At 55.9% G+C, this 20983-nt stretch overlaps 1 protein-coding gene across 2 annotated transcripts; it reads left to right on the plus strand.

Moving 5' to 3' along the window:
* Nucleotides 1-539: 539 nt before the first annotated feature.
* On the plus strand, nucleotides 540-20983 carry LOC121157267 (plasmanylethanolamine desaturase). 2 transcript variants are annotated; one of them, XM_040981323.1, is made up of 6 exons: nucleotides 540-769; nucleotides 6954-7073; nucleotides 16984-17066; nucleotides 17557-17701; nucleotides 18732-18944; nucleotides 19911-20983. In XM_040981323.1, the coding sequence occupies exons 1-6, from the start codon at nucleotides 646-648 to the stop codon at nucleotides 20030-20032; spliced, it is 807 nt and encodes a 268-aa protein (XP_040837257.1). In that variant the 5' UTR covers nucleotides 540-645; the 3' UTR covers nucleotides 20033-20983. The 2 variants fall into 2 exon arrangements, with proteins under 2 accessions (XP_040837257.1, XP_040837256.1); XM_040981322.1 differs by having other exon boundaries at nucleotides 567-769; nucleotides 16984-17075; nucleotides 19911-20981.

The following is a 20983-nucleotide window of genomic DNA, read 5'->3' on the forward strand; positions in this document are numbered from 1 at the left end:
CACCCAGCACGGGGGTGGAGGGGTCCACGCATCCTGCAGCGTCACGAGGGTACCCCTGGCTCCCCACAGCCCAACACACAGTAGGGTGGGCCAAGCGGCCCCGCTAGGGAACACTGCATAAAGTGCCCAAGTGCCTATCCCTGGCTGCAGCCCAACAGACACCCTCCTGGCGCATTACCTGCACACAGTGGGCACTTAATAGTGCAAGCAGAAGAAACACCCGACTATGGGCTTTGGGGGACTACTGGACGGGGCCGAACACCAAGGCCGAGTTGGGCAGCGCTGTACCCCGAGTTTTCAAGGGTTCGGAATCTAACCCGAGGCCGGAGTCACCAGCCAGACCGGGAAAGACAGGCGAGACTGCGCCGCCTCCCCACGCTTCCGCGCCCAGCTGCGCCCAGCTGCGGCCCAGCCCCCGGCACCGCGGTTGGCTGCGGCTCGGCGGTCACCGATTGGCCAGCACCGCTCCGCCGGGAGCCCCGATTGGCTGTGACGCGCGACCGGGCGAGGTCCCCGCCCGCGCCGCCGCCGCGCCCGGCGCTGGCCGGTCATTGGGCGGCGTGATCTCGCCGCGGTTCAGCGGCCCTGCCGCCAAAGCCGCCACCGCCGCAAGCAGAGCGCACCGGACGGGCCCGGCGAGTGGCCATGGCGGACGCCCAGGACGCGCCGGGCCAGCAGCCGGAGCTGGACGAGGACGAAGCGACGTACTGCAGGCGCTGGGGTGCGCAGCACGCCGGGGCCCGCGAGCTGGCCGCGCTCTACTCTCCAGGTAAGACCTCCGGGGCTCCCTCCGGGCCTTGTAGGCAGGAAGCTCAGGCTGTGGACAACGACTTGAGTTCCCTTGATCGGAACCCCAGCCCCTCAGGTCGGAACTCCGGGCCCAGAAGCGGAAGTCCAAGCCGGGTTCTAACTTGCACCTCGCGCGCTGGGGTCTGGAGCCCCTTTCCCGGCGGCCCTTCCAAGCTCCAGGCAGCCCCGGGCACCGCGACTTTCTCTGCTGCAAAGACACTCCCAGTGAAGGAACTACGGAGTCAGCTCCCCAGGGCTAGGGAACTACTCCCGGTGGCAGTCGCAGCTCTGGAATTCGGGCCCCGGGGCGCCTCTGGCTGCAGTGAGCGGCACTAAAAAACCCCCACCCTCGGACCCAGCCCAAGCCCGAGGCAGCCCCTCAAGCTACAGGCTTTGTCCCTGGGTTTTTTAAAGCCGAATCTTAACCCCCTAGTACCCCAGGCTTAGGTGTCCACACCCTAGCTCTCTAGCTGCCCTTCCCCCCAAGCCCCATCCCAGTTATCTCCAGCCGGGATAGGGATCCGGGTCTCCTCCCTTTTCCCCGAAGCACCAGTGGGGCGCATCACCCTTCACCAATCCAAGCCTCACGGACATCCCTCCCTCGCGGCCTCCATCCTCCCTTTTCCCCCGCCCCCCACCCTGCACCACACACACACAGGTGTAGTGACTGCCTTTCACAGGACCTGGGGAGTGCAGCCCCCCACCTTCCCCCAGACCAGATCCCAGGTGGGAGGCATCGGCTCCAACTCTGCCCAGCAAAGTTCTGTCTGGCTCCTAAGCCCCTGGCCCAACATTTGTGCTGCAGGAAGCAGCAAACCTCACAGCTTCTCTGACTCCTAGGGAACCCCAGGAATCTCCCAGCCTGTCCCCTCGGGAAACTTCGGGGTCCCCAGTGTTTAAGGAAATGCCTTGAGTCAGGTGGCCCAGAGCTCCTAGAGGCCCCCTGTCTGGGTGGTCTGAGTGTCGCCAGTGCATCCAGCAGCTTTGTTTGTCAACCCTTCTGACATCTTTCCTCCTGCTGGGCAGTCACCCTTGCACAGCCCCCTCTCTTGGCATGGGCCTGGGGCCACTGCCGCCTTGGCTTCTTGCCCTGGCTGGCCAGAGAGTGATGCTGTCCCTGGCAGACCCCTTTTCTGGCATTTTCTTGCTGGATCCAAACTGGCCAGACTAGACATAGGGGGGCTGCAAGTGGCTCAGCCTGCTCTGGCCCCTCCCTGCTCAGTGGCTGGCTGCCCCTCCCCACTCAGCCCATGCCCTCCTGGGGTAGACATCCAATGTGGCTGCTTAGCTGTGTGATCCAGGCCCGGCTTGGCTTCCTCACCTCCAGGGTGAACACAGAACCAACTTCCTATTCCCCCTTAGTGTAGTTAGGCAAAGAGACCAACGTGATCCACTTCGGTGCAGTGCCCAGCACACAGGAGGTGCTTGCTGTCTGTTGTGATCCCATTAGTTGTGAGATCAGAGCAAGCTGCCTCACGTGCCAGTCATCACCCTCCCCTCCTGGGAACAGAGGCATCCAAGGCACACTCCCCACACCCCCGCCCCAGCCTTTTATTTCACAAGATTTATTGTTTTGAAAGGTAGGGTGACAAGCAGCTCTGTCTTCTGGTTCACTCCCTGAATGCCCACAGTAGCCAGGGCTGAGCCAGGCTGAAGGCTGGAGCTCCAGGTCTCCCACGTGGGTAGCATGACTCAAGCACTTGAATCATGTGCCGCATGCTAGGTGCATTGAGCACTGGGGCTGCTGAGGAGGCTAGACCAGAAGTTAGGGATCCACCTCTCAACTGGCATTCGGAATGGTGTGGCCTGTCCTTTGGATGCCAGAGGCCCAAGTGGTGGCTTCACTTGCTGCTCCACAGTGCCTGCCCAAGGGCTGCCCCCTTGCTTGGGCAGATCTGCCCACTGAAGGCAACCCTACCTGCTCTCAGCTGGCCTACATCCTCCTAGGGCATGCTGGACCTCCTCAAGAGACCACACTCTGCCCACGCCCTTGTCCCCAAGTGCCCCTGGCCTTTGGGGTCTGAGGTTGCAGAGACAGACAGCTTGGCAGTGCTTAAGCCACCATCAAGGCCCCATCTCCCCTGGCCTGGGGGAAGGGTGGGGAGGACTGGCCAAACAGGTTTCTCCCAATGCCACCCCTTGGGCCTTGCTGTTGACCTCCATCTCCTTGCCCTTGGTCTTGGACAAACAAGTTCTCTGACCCCTCTGGGCCTGGCCTACAAACTGTGGGACCCAGCTTAATGCACCTGAGGCTCCCATAGCCTACATTCCAGTCCCTGACCCAAGTGCTACCCCCCAAGCCAGGAGAAGCAGAGCTGGCATTTGAGTGGGGAGATAGGAAGCGGCTCAGGAGCCTGACAGTAATTGGTGCAGTGAGGCGGATCAAAACAGGGAAGGGGAGGGGGCATTGCAGCCTGGGGCAAGGAAGGCGGGTGACCTTGGAACAGAGACCTGAAGGGGGAAAGGGGACATGAGGACTTTGACAGAAGCATTAGGTCAGAGCAGGGAAGCAGAGCGTGCAGGGCCCTGAGGTGGGAGTGCTGGGAGACTGTCAGATACATATGGATACACATTTATACTTCTGCACACAGGCCACTCATCCACACATAATGCCACACACACACACACAAATGCATAGTATCCACACATACACAAGTACACATAAAATATGATATGTGTAAAGGTTGTGTATATAACATACATACACAAGTAACACCACTCATACATATGCATGGAACACACACGGGTCCAATGCCACACTCATACACACATGTAATACTAAACCTGCTTAGCACGCACACATGTGTATGCACAAAACATCCCACATACACACTTAATATATCCCTACGCATGCACATACAACACCATGTACATGTGCAAACACAAGTAATATCCACACATATAACAGGATATAACGTGTATAGATGTCACGTGTGTGATACATGCAAATTGCACACACATATAACCCACCTGCATAGGTGACAAATGCACACGTCCCAAAGCTGTGCTGTTTGGGGTTGGGCCAGGTCCGTGACACAAGCAGGGGCTGAATCCGTTGGACCTGCCAACAGTGCCTGGCCCGTCTGCCACCCCTACTCCAGAGACAACTCATGAGTGCCAAGTGACCTGTCCAGAGTCACGTAGGAGGCAGCCACGGCAGGGCCGGAACTGGAACACAGGTGGGAGGTGTTCTAGGTTCCACATAATGGCCTTCACCATGGAAGTCAGCTGGCCAGGCGTGGGTATTCAGCGTGGGAACAGGGCTCTGCAGGTCACTGGCCCAGCATGTGCGTTGATCTCCTCATCTGAGCAGTGGGATTCTACGATACCCTGCTCAAGCAGATTGGGACCTGAGTTCTGAGATGTTAGGAGCCTGCCAGGGCCAGACCAGGGCCATCTTCCAGCCAAGGTGCCAACAGGAGGTCCCAGGAAGAGGACAGGCCCACAGGGGACCCAGAGCCCTTGCCCAGCAGTCGGGACAGCCCCTGCTGCTCTAGTCTGGGCTGCCCAGAGCCCTGTGTTCTCAGGGAAGCAGGATGCTAGGAACTCGATGGGATTTTAAAATCCGGGTCCTTTTGCAATAGCTGAGAGCAGAGCGTACTCTCAGAGTGCAGCCTGCCCTGTGGGCCACCCCCACCCCACCCATTCCCTGGGAGCCCAACACTGGTGGCGTGGGCGGTGGGTAGCAACAGTGGGGAGGTGTATTATCTTATCTGATCCTGCTGCTCTGGGCTCTGCCCTCACTCTCCACGCAGGCTGGGGACAGGTGCGCGGTTGAAAGGGAGGCCTCCCCCTCACATTCTTCCAGCTACCTCCCCCTGCGCTCCTACCTGCTGCTCCTGCCCCCACGCCTGGAGCTCCCAGCTTCTAGACCCCTCCTCTGGCCACACAGGAACCAGAGGGAGAGGGTCCTGGTGGGAGAAGGGGCAGCCGAGGCAGGAGGACCAAGTGCCTCATGGCCATCACTCTGGCAGAAGAGCAGATTTGAGGTGGAGCTCTAGCCAGCCTCTGTGCTGTGTGTCCTGCTGGGAGCTCCCTGCCCTTTCTGGGCCTCAATGTCCTCTCCCAAGGCCTCTGGGTGTCCCTTCCCCCTAAACCTTGCTCTTTGCACAGGAGTTTCTTCTGGTTCAGGGGAGGTTAGAAGCAGCAGTGTGCTACTGTGCAGCCTGGTCCAGGTCTTCTTCCTGCCTGAGCCTCAGTTTCCCCAGCAAACGGGGAGCCTCTTGCTTCTTTCCCAAGGTGTGTGGGGGAGGAAGGGACTCCCAGAAATGTGGCCTTGTGCCTTCCGTCGAGGATTCTGGTGAGAGCATTCCTTATTTCTTGAGCATTTATAGAGCATCAGCTGGATGCTGAGGCCCTGATGGGGAGCCAGACCCGGTTCTAGGCCCCCTGGGTTTCCGTTCAAGTTGGGGCAGGGCAAGCATCACACAGTCTGCGCCCCAGGCCCAGCCCATGTTGGGGAGCACAGGTTGGAGGTGCTGTCTTGACTGGCTTCCGGAGGGTGAGTGGGGGGAGCAGCGTCAGGTCAACCAGGTGCAGAGGAGGCCGGGTAGCCGCAGGTGACCTCAGGTTGAAAGTGGGTTTGGGCTTCTGACCCAGCATGACGTTGGGATGGATCCCAAACAGGATGACATTGGGAGAGCCATACATCTGGGTTACAGGATGCTGGCTTGAAGCTGCCCAGCTGGTGGCCTTGGGCTGTTTGTTGACCATCCTAACGCTCAGTTTTATCATCTGAATAGCTGTCCCTAAACAGGCTTGGCAAATGGGACTGTTCAGCACTGACCAGGCCCTCAGGGATTGTTCACACCTCAGGCCCAGCTGCCTGGCAATCTGGCAATTCCCAAGCAGCCCTGTCACACCTTCTGTCACATGCATTCTGTGTCCTCACCTGCTCTTCTTGTTATCCTCCTATTTGTATCGAATGTGTAACTGACTTTCATAGGTAGTGCATCCACACGGGAGTGGGTGAGGAGGGTTTTGTTTGTTGATGTAGATGGCTGCTGTTGGGCAGCTGCCACAGTGTCTTGACATGTCCAGATGGAACCAGCTATCCAGTCCTTCTCCTGGCTGCAGAGGGGCTGTAGACTGAGTTAATTTGGTTGACTCCAAAGCAATGGACACTTAGGTTATTCCCAAAGCTTTTAGCTCAAATAAAGATTGCTCGAACTTAGGTCCCAGTGCAGAAACAGGCGATGTAGGGGCCAGTAAATTGTTTTGATCTGACCTGCCAAGGCAACCCCAGGTGGGATTCAAAATCCAGTACATCTGGAGGCAGCTCATTTTTAAGGTGATCATTTTGTATGACCTGCAAAATGACATCATGAATTTCCGAATTGCCTTTGGCAAAAAAAAAAGATTCGCTCACCCTGCCTCAGAAGCTCTTTGCAGGGCCTGGCATGAGGGCTCAATTGGCTTATCCTCTCCTTGCAAGCACTGGGATTGAATATGGGCACTGGTTCATGTCTCAGCTGCTCCACTTCCCATCCAGCTCCCTGCTTGCGGCCTGGGAGAGTGGTCGAGGACGGCCCACAGCCTTGGAATCCCACATGGGAGACCCGGAAGAAGTTCCTGGGTCCTAGCTTCTCATTGGCTCAGCTTTGACTGTTGTGGCCACTTGCTTCTCTCTGTAAATCTGCCTTTTCAACAAAAATAAATAAATCTTAAAAAAAAAAAGAAGAAGATGCTCACTGTTCCCAGGTCCCTGTTTCTCCAGGAATTTCCAACTCGTTGCCTGGAGTTCTGAACGATGCGGCTCAGGCAGGGTCTGAGCCTCCTGATTGAAGAAAGGTAGAGGAGGTGTCCCCAAGATTCTAAGCCAGATACTTGCTTATGCAGGTGCCTTCTGCTATCTGCAGAGAGCCCAGAGAGGCCCAGGAGTCCCTACTTCTGGTCCTGTCTGCCAGTGGATTGGCATTCCCAGAGCCAGCAGTGTGGGGAGAATTGACCGCACTGGGCCTGCTCTCAAGAGGACCCTGTGCCTGGCATAACATATCCGGCCCTGAATGTGTACTGTGGGCAGGCCCTTCCCCTGGCCTCAGTGTCATTGTCTGTGCACTGGGGAGTCTGCAGGCTCAGCCTGTGGTTGGTTGCAGGGTCCCTGGGGAAGGGGGATGCTGCCCGTGCCTGCCCATACTCACCTCGCACCTCCCTGGCTCCCACAGGCAAGCGCTTCCAGGAGTGGTGCTGCGTAGTCCTGTGCTTCAGCCTCATTGCCCACAACCTGCTGTACCTGCTGCTGCTGGCCCGCTGGGAGCACACACCCCTCGTCATCCTGGGTGTCGGTGAGTGCCCATTGTGCCGCCCCTCGCCTGGCTTTCTGGTGTTGATGGCGTGTACATGCGCGCATGGGGGGGGGTCAGGTACATATTGGCAGCACCACCTCCCAGTCTCAGTGGCACATGATGCGTACTGTCACCTAAGCCCACCCCCCATGTGACACCGTCACTGCCTCTCTGATGCTCCACATGCACACCCCTAGCAAATGGTCTTGACTCTGCTTTCCAGTCTGCACCTAGAATCTAACCACTGTTCCCACCTGCCCCGGTTAGCCCCATGTCCTTCCTGGGATGGTCCCTGGGGGCCTCCCTGTCTCCACCTCTGCCTGCCACCATCCAGTTTTCGCAGTGACCATAGGTGTCCTGCAGGAACCTCGGTCAGAGCACATCCTCCCCATGGGAGAAGCCCAGGGCAGCCCTGCAGTTTCTGTTCCCTCACATCTCCTCCTCTTGTGCCCACTCACGCAATTCCCATCTGATAGTGGCCTTGGCAGTGAGTTGCCTGCTCCTAGAACTTTTCCTGCAGATGCCAACATGGCCACTCACTCCCTCAGAGGTCACCTCAAAGAGGCCATCCCTAATTGTGTCCTCCCAAAAGAGCAGACTCCTCCTTCCTGCCCCAGCCTTGCCGCACAGGTTTTTATTCCCTGTCACCAGCCCTCCCCCACACTCAAATGCCAGTTCCTCGAGGGCAGAAAGGTTCATCCGTTTCATTCCCTGCTAAGTCCAAGCCCTGAGAACCAGGCCTAGCACCCAGCAGGTACTTGACTGCCTAATCAGTGAAGGCATGAGCTGAACTTGATGAGTACCTGCAGGGGTTCCCACCTGTCAATCCTCGCCTGCCCACACCTTGGCAGCTGGGTGCAAAGGCTGTCACCACTCTCCAGAAGGGAAACCACGGTGCCAGTCAAGGAGGGACAGGCCTAAGCCACGCCTCCCCCAGCAGCCCTGCTGTTGAGGGCACTGCGCTACTTCCAGACCCCAGAGTGCCTCAGTTTCCTTCTGGCTGTCTGCTTCTTCCTTCTCTGTCTCCTTCCGGTCCTTGGACTGTTGCAGTGCTCGGCTCTCAGGCTGAGAGTCGGCTATTCTCTTGGTCCTGCCCGGCCCTCCCTAAGGGTTCAGCTCCTACAAGCTCATTAAAAGCATTCTGTTCACCTAAGCCAATAGTGCACAGGCTCCTAATGGAGCCATCTGGGCTGGACCAGCTGGAAGGGAATGTAGTTAACCCTTCCAGTTCTGGGAAGTCTAGGCACCTCCCCTCTCCCCCAGGGAGGGCAGGGACTTACATGTGTTCATGTACACACACACACACATACACCCTTATCTCCTCGCTGCACCACCTCCTGGCTCTGCGGCCTTGGGCATGTGCCCTGCCTCCCACAGCTATGATGCAAACAAAATGAGGGCATGCTTAAGTACTGAAAAGATGAAAAGGCTCAGAGGACATTGGAAGGGAGTTGAGTGACCCTGGTTACCCACCACAGCTTGTGCTTGGCCACACTGACCACTTTAACAGCATGCATCTCCCAGGTCCCAGACCCTGCCATAGGCGTCATGCTTTGTGCAATGGCCTGGTAAGGAGGCCAGGGTTGCATTCCCCCGGGAGGCCCTGGCACCTGCCTGCCTATGGGCCCTTACCTGGGCAATGGCCGAGACTTGGATCACAAATCCTGACCCATCCAAGCCTTGGACTGTCCGCTGACCAGCAGCAATGGACACAGAGCTGATGATCACACACATGAACTACTGACTGATGGCCAGTAGCCAAGGTTTATTAACAGCATCAGACTTAAAGACTGAGAGTCATATAGGTAAGAGGAAGGAGGGTTTGAGGCAGTAATTGAGTTACATATTAACAGCAAGAGGGGGTTTACTAGTACACAATTTGTTCCACTAGCAAGAACCTTTCCTTGATCTGTTATCTGGACTTGAGGACATGGGAGTTCCCCTGCCTGCAAGAAGCACCTCTCTTTGATCTGTTTTCTGAACCTGAGGATTAAGGAGTTTCTGGCCTGTGCGTTTCCATATCATCTGCTCCCAGAACATTCCTGCAGCTGGCTATAGGTCTGCACTGGCAAGGCTTCCAAGCGTCCTCTCAATCAGTTTTCTTTCTCCGTCAGACAGCATCTCCTCCAGGGGTAGTGATGCAGTGTCTGCAGTGCCCAGAGCCTAGGGGCGTCCACGCCAGTCCCCTAGGTGCCCACCTCAATTCCCTGCCTGTGGCCCGGGCATCCCACTCCCTGGCCAGGGAGTTTGCCATCTTGGAGTCTCCATGTGCAGCGCCCGCTTCCCCATCACACCTCTGCCTCCGGGCTGATAAGAGACACAGTCCCCTGATAGTTGTGTTTGCATAGGCCCCAATCAATCCAAATCACCGCCCTGATTTGTGTATGAACATGCAGGAGGTGAGGGCACCGTGCCAGCCTGCTGAGCCTGCCCCTACCTGTCACTATCTCCTGAGAACTTCTGGTGCCCTGGGCAGGCCTGGGAAACCAGGGAGGGCAGAAGCCAGTTCATAAGCCCAGGCGCACGACCCAGTGTTGGGAGCCACATGTAGATAAGGCAAGAACCGTGACATCGGCATGGAGACGGAAGAGGTGAAGGAGAGGGCCTTGCAGACATCTTGGCGGGGAGGAACAGACTGCCAGTGCAATGACCTCAGGGCTGCTGCAGACCTGGGTGTCAGGGAGTGGGACGGTCACCAACTAGCTGGAGCGAATGGCCAGAAAGAAAATAAGCCGTGGGGTCCAGATGGTGCAGGGCCTTGGGGCTGTGGTCTGGACTCCATTTTGATTTCACACAGCCCCAAGAAGCCTTGGGGGAGTTTGCTGCAGAGCAGACATTGTTTCGTGTTACTGGGAGGCTAGGTGGCTGTAGGTGGGGAAGGCCAGGGATGAGGTGGTAACTGCCACAGCACAGGCGAGGGAAGATGGCAGCCTCAAGCAGTAGTCGGGCACAGGAGGGGAGTTGTGCCAGTAGAGCTGCCAGGATGTGAGATTGCCAGGCTGACTGTGGAAGTGAGGGAAGAAGGAGTTGAGGGCACCATGACGTGGGCCTGGTGGGCAGCAGAACCAGGGAGCTACCCCAGAGGCTGCCAGGTGCAGGACTGGCATTCAAAGCCCAGGCACTGGCAGCAGCCCCCGAACCCCCAGCCAAGTGCCTGCAGTAGCGTGGCTGGGGTCTAGCCAGAAAGCCAGCAGGCAAGATTGGGCTGGTGCTTCCAGGGAGTAGGAAGGGGGGCTGGGGAGGGGCTCCCAGGAGACTGGATGTCCCAGGAAGAACAGCCCAGCATACCTGTAGGACAGAGGCCTGCGGGACACAGGATTGGTCATATTAAGCTCAGCAGTAGCCACTGTAAGCACGATGGTGTCATGACGCAGTGGGCAAATGAATGGATGATGGTTGGTATCCAGAGCTGCCAGCTGCTGAGTCAGGAGGGGGTGGGGACCTTCTGGGCAGAGGGCATGGCTTTCTGACGCATCACAGCCAACCTCAGTCATGGCCAGCTGCAAGCCAGGACTTAGCCGAAAGGCAGTAGACCGAGTCTGGACCCAAGAGCTATGAGCAAAGCCCTGGGCTCCCCTCCCCAGTGTCCGCCTTGGGGTCTCAGCTGCTCTGGAGGAAGGGAAGGACCAAGAATCACCCGTGCCCACACACACACACACACAACCCCCTAGGGTCCCAGGAACTATCTCAAGTCACCAGTGAGTCTAGGGAGCCCAGAGAGACTGGTCCCCTGTGCAAGTGTCCACAGGACTAAGAGATGAGCAGACCGAAGCCGCCTCTAGGCTACATCGGCTACGCGCCGCTGCCACTGAAGCTGAGACAAAGGGCTTCTGTGTGGCTCTTTCTGCTGCCCTGCCCCCAGGCCAGAGCCTGGGCAGTTAGTCTACTGCCCATGCTCAGCGTGGCCAGTGAAGGGGACTCCTCCCTCCACATCCACTGTGGCTTCCTGTCTGAAGCACCTGTCCACCCCGCCCCATGGGCTGGGAAGCACGGGTACTGAGGCTGGAGGGGGGCGGTACTCGAGCTGCTCCCAAGAGCCGTGTGCGCAGTGCACAGAGGGCTACTGGGCTGTCCTGCTCCATGACAACAAGCTCATCCCCAGGGAGGACCCCAGCCCTACTCCTGTACTCCGTGACCTTGAGGTGTCCTTCCCCTCGGAGCTTTCTGGAAGCTTGGGCCCTGTGCCCACCTGCCCCTGTGGACATGAAGGGAGAGGCTGCAGTGTTTTTTTGCGCGTAGACTTTATTTTTAGAACAGTTTCAGATTTGCAGGAAAAAAAAAACAGCGCTGGAACAGAGTTCACATGGGCATCCTGCCCCCGATTTCCTCCGTAGTTCACGTGGCGCATCCTCTGTGTGTAACAGTGTGAACCAGCACAAGTACATCCTTAGGAACTCAAATTCCCCTGCTTCCTGGATTTTCTCCGGTTTTACCCAAAGTGTCCTCTGTTCCGGGATCTCTTCCAAGATGCAGTATGTGTTTTGTTAAGATTCACTGATATATTTGAAAGGCTAAGTTACAGAGACAGGGACAGGGAGATTGTGTATCTGCTGGCTCACTTCCCAAATGAGCACAGTGTCCAGGGCTGGGCCAGGCCAAAGCCAGGAGTCCTGTACTTCATCTGGCTCTTTCTCATGGCTGGAGGGGTCCAAGTACTTGGACCATCTTCTGCTGCTTCCCCAGGTGCATGAATCTATCCTCAGATGCCTGCACTGCAGGTACTGGCTTAACCTGTCAGGCCACAATGCTGCCCAGTGCAGGGACACATTACATTTTATGGCCATGTCCTTTTAGGTTCCCGTCACCAATGGCAGATTCTCAGGCTCCTGTTTTGGTAACCTTGATAGTTCAGAGTTCTGAGCACATATTGTGTAGGCTGCTGCTGTTTTGGGATTTGGCCAGAGTAGTATCCGGCAAGCATCTCCACTGAATGGTTCTTTCCTTCCCCCAGACATATTATGCTTTCTCTGGAAGGAAGGCTCCTACAGAAAGCTCACATATAAAGAACGGGGAGTTGGGGGAGTACGGGTGTCACCTGTTAGCTCAATTGGCTTATCCTCCCCCCTGCAAGTCCCAGGATCCCACATGGGCACCAGTTCATGTCCTGGCTACTCTGCATACCACCCAGCTCCCTGATTGTGGCCTGGGAGAGCAGTGGAGGATGGTCCAGGGACTTGGAACCCTGAACCCACGTGGGAGACCCAGGTGAGGTTTCTGGCTCCTGGTTTCTGATCAGCTTAGCTCCGACCATTGTGGCTACTTGAAGTGAACCAGAGGATGGAGGATCTTTCTGTCTCTCCTTCTCTCTGTAAATCTGCCTTTCCAATAAAATAAATAAATCCTTTTAAAATATTAAAAAATAGAAGAATGGGGAGTTGACTACCTGCAAGGACATACTTTAACATCCCTGGCAAGGCACGCTCGTGAGTATTAGCCATTGTCACCAGTGCTGCCTTCCCAGGGCTGTTTTTTTTCATCCTCACCTGTGGGGATTAAATGTTCAGGATGATTATGAAGATAAAGATGTGGAAGCACCTAGGCCTGGCCTTGGTAAAGCTTAGGGATTAAGGAGATAAAGCACTTAAGAGGCTGGTACAGGCCTAGGGCCTACGAGCACTCAATTACTGTCAGGTATAGCAGAGCCCCTGACAGCTTCACCCAGAGGACATGAGGACGGATATCGGACAGTTACATGCAGGCCTGCACTGGGCCCCATACTGCACCTGCACTCAGACTGCCTAGCCTAGACATACGTCCAACTGCATGCACATGGGGGGATGCGACTCAGCAGGCAACACGGTGAGCCACAGTGGGCCACCCCTCCCTGTGGGACCATGGAAGCCTTGCACTGCAGAGGGAAGACCGACCCATAATAGCACATCCCTTAGGAGCCCATTTATGTAAAGTTCTAGAACAGGCAAGATCACGCCATACCATTGTAGAAGCAGTTCTGGGTTTGCTTGAAACAGTTCCAGGGAGGCAAGGGAGAGGAGGGACAAGAGTCGAGAAGCCCCGAGAACCTGATTGGGGGCTGGAAATATCTGCTGTCACAGATCAGCACGCTAGGGTCTGAGCCTGCGGGAAGGCTGCTGCCCACTTTGTGGACACACTTTCTGTGTTGGCCAACACCCCCCGCACAGACTTAGAAGGAAGTCTGCTAAGCCTGTACAGGGGTATAGAATCTGTTTCTTTTTCAAGATTTATTTATTTAAAAGAATGATAGCAGTCCTCCATCTGCCTGCTCACTTCCCAAACGCACACAATAGCCGGGGTTGGGCCAGGTGGAAGCTCGGAGCCTGCAACTCCCATCAGAATCTCCCAGCAGGGTCCCTAGTACTTGGACCATCATCTGAGGAAGTCAGGCCAGTAGTAGAACCAATATTCCATTATGGAATGCTAGCTTCACAAACAGCTTAATTTGGTGTACCGTAATGCCAGCCCTTGGTTTTTGGATTGTTTATGAACAGTGTCAGTGTGTAGGTTCTTCTGGTTTTGTTTTTTTTTACCAGAGGAAATTTATTTAAAGTCAATAAATATTTTTTTTTAATTTAGGGAACATCTTATGATTCCTGCCACTGCTAATCAGTATCTTGTAAGTTCTTGTAAAGTTTGGAGTCAAGACTTAACTTCCCAGGGGTCAGAGTGGTGGCCCACTGCCTAAGCCACTACTTACAAGACTGACATCTCATATTGGAGCACCTATTCAAGTCCAGGCTGCTGCGCTTCCCATCCAGCTCCCTGCCAGTGCGCCTAGGAAGGCAGGAAGGATGGATGGCTCAAGTATGCTCCTGCCAGTCCTGTGGTAAACCCAGATGGAGTCCCAGCCTCCTGGCCTCAGCCTGGCTCAGCCCTGGCCATTATGATATTTAAGGAGTAAATCACAAATGAAGCATCTGTTTCTCTCTCTCTCTCTCCCTCTCTCCCTCCCTATCACTCTGGCTTTCAAACATATATATATAGACATGGAGGTCTGATTCACCTCTAAGGGGCAAGTGTTGGTCTATTGGTAGATAACCCATCTAAGATGCCCCCCTCCAGTACCCCAGATCCAGAGTTCATGTCCCACCTCCAGCAACCTTGGAGGCAGCAGATGATGAGTCAGCGACCTGGACTCCTGGGAGACTGTGCTTGAGTTCCCAGCCCCCACCCAGTCCCAGCTATTCCAGTGGGAGTGAGCCCACAGATGGGAGCTCCGATTCTGTCTACTTCAGGAAAATTAAAAAAAAAAAAAATCACCCATCGTTTTGGGGAGAGATGAACCCTCAGATCCCCTCTCTAGAATCCCTGTCCACTCTGGTGCCTCCACTTCCACCCACACGACCAACCCATGGGCTGTGCCAGCCCCCTCAGCCCCAGGCATCCTGCCCTCGGGATCGAGCCGTTCAGAAAGGCAGGCCATCTTGATGAGTCATGGCTGCATAAAAATCGGGACACTAAACTGACAGAGCTGGCATTTCTCTGCTGTATTTCTCTCCTGTATTCCCTGCAGTCTTTAGGGCTCTAGGACCTGCTCTGTCTAAACTAGAAAACTGTCTCCTGTGTGTTTACCAAGCTCATAGGAACAGCCAGGTCTGGGTTGCAGAAGTGGGTTGATTGTCTGCCTTTGTACCTGTCTCTAGGGATTTATCCACAGTAAAACCCAAATACACAGGTGGCAGTGGTGATGGATGGAATTGAGAGGCGGGAACAGCTGCTAGTGTGGGAGGTAGAGCCACCTGCCTCTTCGCGTCCCAGGCTGCCACGGGCAAGTTCTGTGACTGCCCGGAGCACTGAAGGAGGGGTCGGGGAGGAGCAGTGGACTCAGAGTCCTTCTTTGTCTTCTAAACCCTGCCTACCTCACCCTGGCTGGGGCCTGGACATACCAGCTCTGGCCAGCCCCAGCCCAGCTCCTCCAGCCTCTGCATGCCACACGCCCACCCTGATTACCAGGAATTTGCTGGATCCCAACTTCTTCCCAGCCCCCAATCCTCCCGTGCTCAGCATTCCCTGTGGTGCCTACACCAAGGTCTCAGGTTCTCCTCGCCCCGGGCTGCAGAAGAGGGAGTCTGGTAATGCCACACTGCCGTCCCCTGGGTCCCAGCTTCATTTTTCAGGGTCTGCAGAAAAGCAGCCCATTTTTGTCTCCCAGGCCCTAGTCCCTGTCACCAGGGAGCTTAGAGGCCCTGGGTACCTCATTCGTGGGTCAGCAGGGAGACTGGCCTGAGACACATGGTCCAGCAATGAGTGCCATCTCCCAGTGCCTATTGGGCGCCAAGGCTTAGTACACAGTAGGTCCTCAGCACGGGGTGTTGTCTGATTCTGTGACTGCATAGCAGCAGCCCTCGAGGGCATTGCACTCCATGCTTTGTTGAGCTACTGCCTCACTTCAGGACCTGAGATGGAGCCATAGGCTCCAGCCCTCAAGGGGCTGGCACTCCACAGTGCCAGGGGGACCAGTGAACAAGGAGAAAGGATGTCACAGGTGATGCCAGGTCAGTGGGAGACAGGGCATGCTGGAAGATGCTGAATGGGATGTCCAGGGAGGATGTCTGAGTAGACCTGAGGGAGTGAACTGATGCATCTTGGGAAAGAATGTTCCAGGCAGTGGAAACGGCAGGTGCAAAGGCACAGAGGCAAGGAAGGGTGTGCAAGGGGAGGTACTGTGCTGTGACAAGTACAGGGGGAAGGGAAGATGGCACTGCATGTTACCTTAGGCAGGATACTGGCCACCTGACTCAGTTTCCACCTATGTCCCCAGAGTACCATGTCAGGCTTGGTGAAGAGCTGGCTTGCCAGTGCCCTGGCATTTGACCTTGCCACAGTTCCTTCTGCTCTCCAAACGTGTTTCCACATCTCTAAAGTGGAAGTAAACATGCCACAAACTTGTACCTGATGGTGAACTGCTTTGGCCTAGTGGCTAAGCTGCAGGTACCCCATCCTGCAGTGCCTGGGCTCCACTCCCACTCCAACTCGAGCTTCCTACTGATGCGGACTCTGGGAAGCAGCTGTGTTGGCCAGGCAGGTGGGCTGCTGCTATCCGCATGGGAGATGTGCAGGGAATCCCTGGCTTACATCTAGCACCATAACCGTCATTCACAGGCATTTGAGGAGGCAGGTGTGTGTGTGTTTCTCTGAATCTCAACTTTTTTTGTAAAGATTTATTTTATTTTTATTGGAAAGTCAAATATGTAGAGAGAAGGAGAGACAAAGATCTTTGGCCTGCTGATTCACTCCCCAAGTAGCCGCAATGATTGGTGCTGAGCTGATCTGAAGCCAGGAGCCTAGAGCTTCCTCCTGGTCTCCCACGTGGGTGCAGGGTCCCAAGGCTTTGGGCGATCGTCTACTTCCTTCCCAGGCCACAAACAAGGAGTTGAATAGGAAGCGGGGCTCCCGGGACTAGAACCAGTTCCCATATGAGATCCCAGCACATGTAACGTGAGGATCTTAGCCACTAGGTTACCATGCCTAGCCCTGTGTCTCAACTTTTAAAAAACTGGAGGAAGGGGAAGGTGTGTCTCTCTGTAGGCACTAAGTTCTTCTGACTCCAGACCCACAGATATGTTTCTTAGGCCACAGGCAGTGCTGGAACAAAGTGGGCATCACCATATGGGCTACCTGGGACAGCCAGCTCCTGACTGATACGAAGGGCTGTCCTCATCTGAGCATGCTCAATTTATTCTCCAAACTCTCCAAGAACATGACATCTGGCCTTTCCCATGGGCCACACTGGGGCTAATAGCATCAGGCCAGAGGTTCCTTTCATGGGAATAAAAGTGTCCCAAATACAGAAGGGACACCTTTGCCCTAACAAATGAGTGAACCAGCAGTCAACAAGCAATTAATGAACAGAGGTTGGGGGGGACCCAGGCAGAAGTGTGCCTCACTCTTGCCACCAACCTGCCCATCTGGCTCATCCTCTCCTTGTCCACAGTCGCAGGAGCGCTCATCGCTGACTTCCTGTCCGGTATGGTGCACTGGGGTGCCGACACGTGGGGCTCTGTGGAGCTGCCCATTGTAGGGAAGGTATGTATTTCTGGCTGGTGAGCCTGGCTCTGTGCTTTTGCTTCCAAGCCTTGGCTGTCCTGTCTGGGACATGGGAACTCATGTACTCCCAAGCCTGTCCTTCCTTCCTCAGCCACCCTCCCTCGCCCCTGGTTCTCGCTGTTGATTTTAGTTGGATTTTATTTTGTATCCAAATTCCTTGGATGCAGAGAAACTAACCCAAACTGACCAGACAAGGAGGTAACTGGAAATTTCTAGGGCAGGGCCAGATTTAAGTGTGACCAGTCCAAGGGGCCACAGGCTCTAGCTGTCTCCATCTCCCTCTCTGCTTCCCTCCGGCGGAGGTGGCCAAGGTGGACACCTCTGCTCTCAGCTCCCGGGACAGACTGTAGCGGTCCTTTCCCTAGTGACAGCCACAGTCTCCTGGCTCACCCCCCTGGCCCAACGTGGTTCCCCTGCCTGTTTCTCAACCGCTCCACACCCTGCCCCACTCCCCTACCAGGCTTTCATCCGGCCATTCCGGGAGCACCACATCGACCCAACAGCCATCACACGACATGACTTCATCGAGACCAATGGGGACAACTGCCTGGTGACGCTGCTGCCCCTACTAAACATGGCCTACAAGTTCCGCACCCAGAGCTTCGGTGAGGCACCTGCTGGTGGCAGCCTGGAAGGGGCCACTGAGGACAGAGATGGGGTGTGTGTGTGTGTGTGTGTGTAAAAGAGAGAGAGAGAGAAATGCCAGGCTTCAGTGTCAACCACCCTTTTGGACAGAACATGTGTTTTCTATTTCTCAGTCCCTATTAATCCCTGCTACATTCTGCCCAGCTCCCTGAGTGCCTCTGGTCTTGCCACCTTGGCCCAGTGGGAAGCAAGGCAGGCTGTGAACAAAGCTGTGAGCCTTGCCCTTGTATGTCTGGAAAGGGACTTGTCCTTCTGCAGCCCCAGCAGTCACTTTATGCTAAGCCCTAGCTCACTCGCACTTCAGGGGAAGGTCAGCTGGGACCAGGTCTTGTCCTAGCAGCGTGACCTGTTGCTTTCCCATAGAGCGGCCTCCCTATGATGGAGGTCATCAGCATTGGTAGAGTGGCAGGGGCAGAGGCACCCAGCCTATCCCCCTTCACTGGGCTGACTCATGTCCTGGCTGCTGTCTGTTGGGGGCTGCCAAGGAAGGTCTTACCTCTCTCTGGGGCTCAGCCAGTGATTAAAGCTTCTCCCTTCCCCCCGGCTTGGATCCATGACTGTCCCCAGGGCTGCCACAGGATCAAGCACGGGTACCCGTGGCACCCTGCTGCAGCTTTGTGCAGCCCTTCCCAGCTCTGTCCTGGAGAGACTCTTGATAGATTGCCTGCACAGCAACTTGTCATGATCCTCAGTTTTGGGGTACCTGGGCAAAAAGCCTTGACTCCCAATTTCCTGAGGAAGAAGTTAAGATGCCAAGGAATGTCAGAGCAAAGATGGAAGCCAACACTGGCAGCCCCCAGAGCCCATGTTTTCTGTGTAGACCTCCTGCATGATTTGCCCACTCAAAGAAAGGGAAGACCAAGGCTGGGGGGAGCAGATGGTAGCCTGAGTGCTATCCTGTCCCAGCAGCTATGCAGGGCTGGGTGGGGGGGTCCCCACCCTGTGTAACAGCCTTGGGGGCCCCCGGGCACCCCCTCCACTGCCCCGCAGAGGCCCTGGAGCAGCTGTACCCCTGGGAGTGCTTCGTCTTCTGCCTCATCATCTTCGGAACCTTTACCAACCAGATCCACAAGTGGTCGCACACGCACCTTGGGCTGCCACGCTGGGTCACCCTCCTGCAGGACTGGCACATCATCCTGCCACGGAAACACCATCGTATCCACCACGTCTCACCACACGAGACCTACTTCTGCATCACCACAGGTGCAGCCTCCTAGCCAGCGATGTCAGCGTCCTCAGAGGGTGGGAAGGTAGAGGTCCCAGCTGGAGGTGCCAAGGATAGACCGTGAGTGCAAGGGCTGCTTTTGGGGTTCGCCAAGATGCTGTCAGCCATAGCTGCTCCCTTATGAAACCCAGGCCACCTGGTCTCATCTTTCTTACTCATTGAATGAGATGGCCATGGCCATTCTTGCCATGAGGCCCTGCTCAGCCTGGCAAGGTGGCAGGTGCAAAGAGTTTGGCACTCAGTAGGGCTCAGGAAGCAACAGGTACTGTGTGTTTTGAGTTTTTAAGTCTTCCCAGAGGCAAAACCAAAGCTGGGTTTTACAGATTATTAAAGTAAGCCCTCTCCATCCCCCCGGGAGGACAAGGTAGAAGGGTTAGTGCATCACTTAGGCTCTCAGGCCGGCCCGAGTTCAAATCCTGGCGTGGCTGCCTACAGACCGCAGCCTTCTCATAGAAATGTAGCTGAACGCAGGGTCTGCTTGCGGCAGGATGAAAGGAAGTTATGAGTGATGTACATTAAGCAGCAGTTGTGTGCCAGGTGCTGTGTCAGGCCCTGAGGGTTGGCAGAGCCCCCCCCCCTGCATGTCAGGTGGGAAAAGCCAACTCAGAACAGGAAGAGAGGATTAGAAACTCGGGTTGGGGTCATCCCCCAGGATAGAAGGACGGAGAAGCAGGTGGCATGTGACAAACCTGGGGTGTTGCCTAAGTGGGGCAGTCAGGAATGGCTTCCCGGCGGAGATGTTTGAGCTCTGCTTCCATGAGGATGAGAGGCCTGAAGCAGGTGACTGAGGCGTGGCGGGGGGGCTGAGCCCATTAGCGGGAGTCCCCATGTCCCAGGTGCCTCAGTCAGTTGCTCTCCAAGATGCCCTCCCGCTCAGGTCCTTCCCTGATGCCTCTGGAACCACTGCCCACCGAGTCAGCCCCCTGTGCTGTTCCCCACCGCAGGCTGGCTCAACTACCCCCTAGAGAAGATACGCTTCTGGCGACGCCTGGAAGACCTCATCCAGGCGCTGACGGGCGAGAAGCCACGGGCAGACGACATGAAATGGGCCCAGAAGATCAAGTAACTTCTCTGAGCTGCCATCCGGCTGCCAACCTCCCCCAGCCCCTGAACCGAAGCCATCTGCCAAACTCCAGCCTCCTCCACCGGCCCCCTGCCCTCTCCCCCCAGGTGGAGAGACACCTCCTGGGCTGGCCCGGGCACTCCCAGCCCCTCCCTCATGACACAGAATACTTGAGCCACTGATTTTCGTTTCCTTTCTCGTTTCCTTTCCTTGGCCCCTACCCAGCCACTTGAGCTGCACTGTTGGCCAAGCCCGGCTCTGCCAGAAAGGGAGGAGCCCTATGTCCGCCAGGCAACCTGCAAGTGTGGCTGACACTGGGATCACCCCAATCCTCCACTCTGTCTGCTTCAAGGGGTACAGGGAACCCCGAAGCACACCCGTGTGTCCCCAGAGGCCTAAGCGGGGTGGGGTGAGGTAGGGGGATGGACAGCCACCATCCTGAGCACAGCTTGGCCACATAGGGACAGACAGGACTCTGGGCAGGCTGCAGAGAGAGGACCCTGTGGGGAGAAGCCACAGTCTCCTGTCTGAGAGCCCCTCTTCCCCTCCCCCATTGCCCTCTGCCACCTGACTTCTGGGACTCCAGCCAGAACCAAGTTTTCGAAGATGATGTGTCCACAGGGCACAGCTGCCACAACGAATCTCGGTCCTATGGCCAGGGGACGGTGGCGTTCTCTCACCAGGTGTGTTAGGAAGAGTGGCGAGTTTGGGGGAAATTTTTTGTTTTTTTTTGTTTTTTTTTAAAGGTGCTTGCTTGTTTAATGTAAATAATAGAAAGCCTTAATATCTTTTCTGTAACACGGAGTAATATTTTACTGTCATGTTTTGGATGTACATAATATATTTATAACAAAGCAGCAGGTGTCTCCTTAACCTCGGCTGTGTCCTGGTGTTTTCTTGATTGGCTTGGGGTAAAGAGGCGGGGCGTTAGGGCACCTGGCTGGGGAGACCTCA

Source organism: Ochotona curzoniae, unplaced genomic scaffold (genome assembly GCF_017591425.1).
Source record: "Ochotona curzoniae isolate NIBS_2020 unplaced genomic scaffold, NIBS_Ocur_1.0 contig_3520, whole genome shotgun sequence".
NCBI lineage: Eukaryota > Metazoa > Chordata > Mammalia > Lagomorpha > Ochotonidae > Ochotona > Ochotona curzoniae.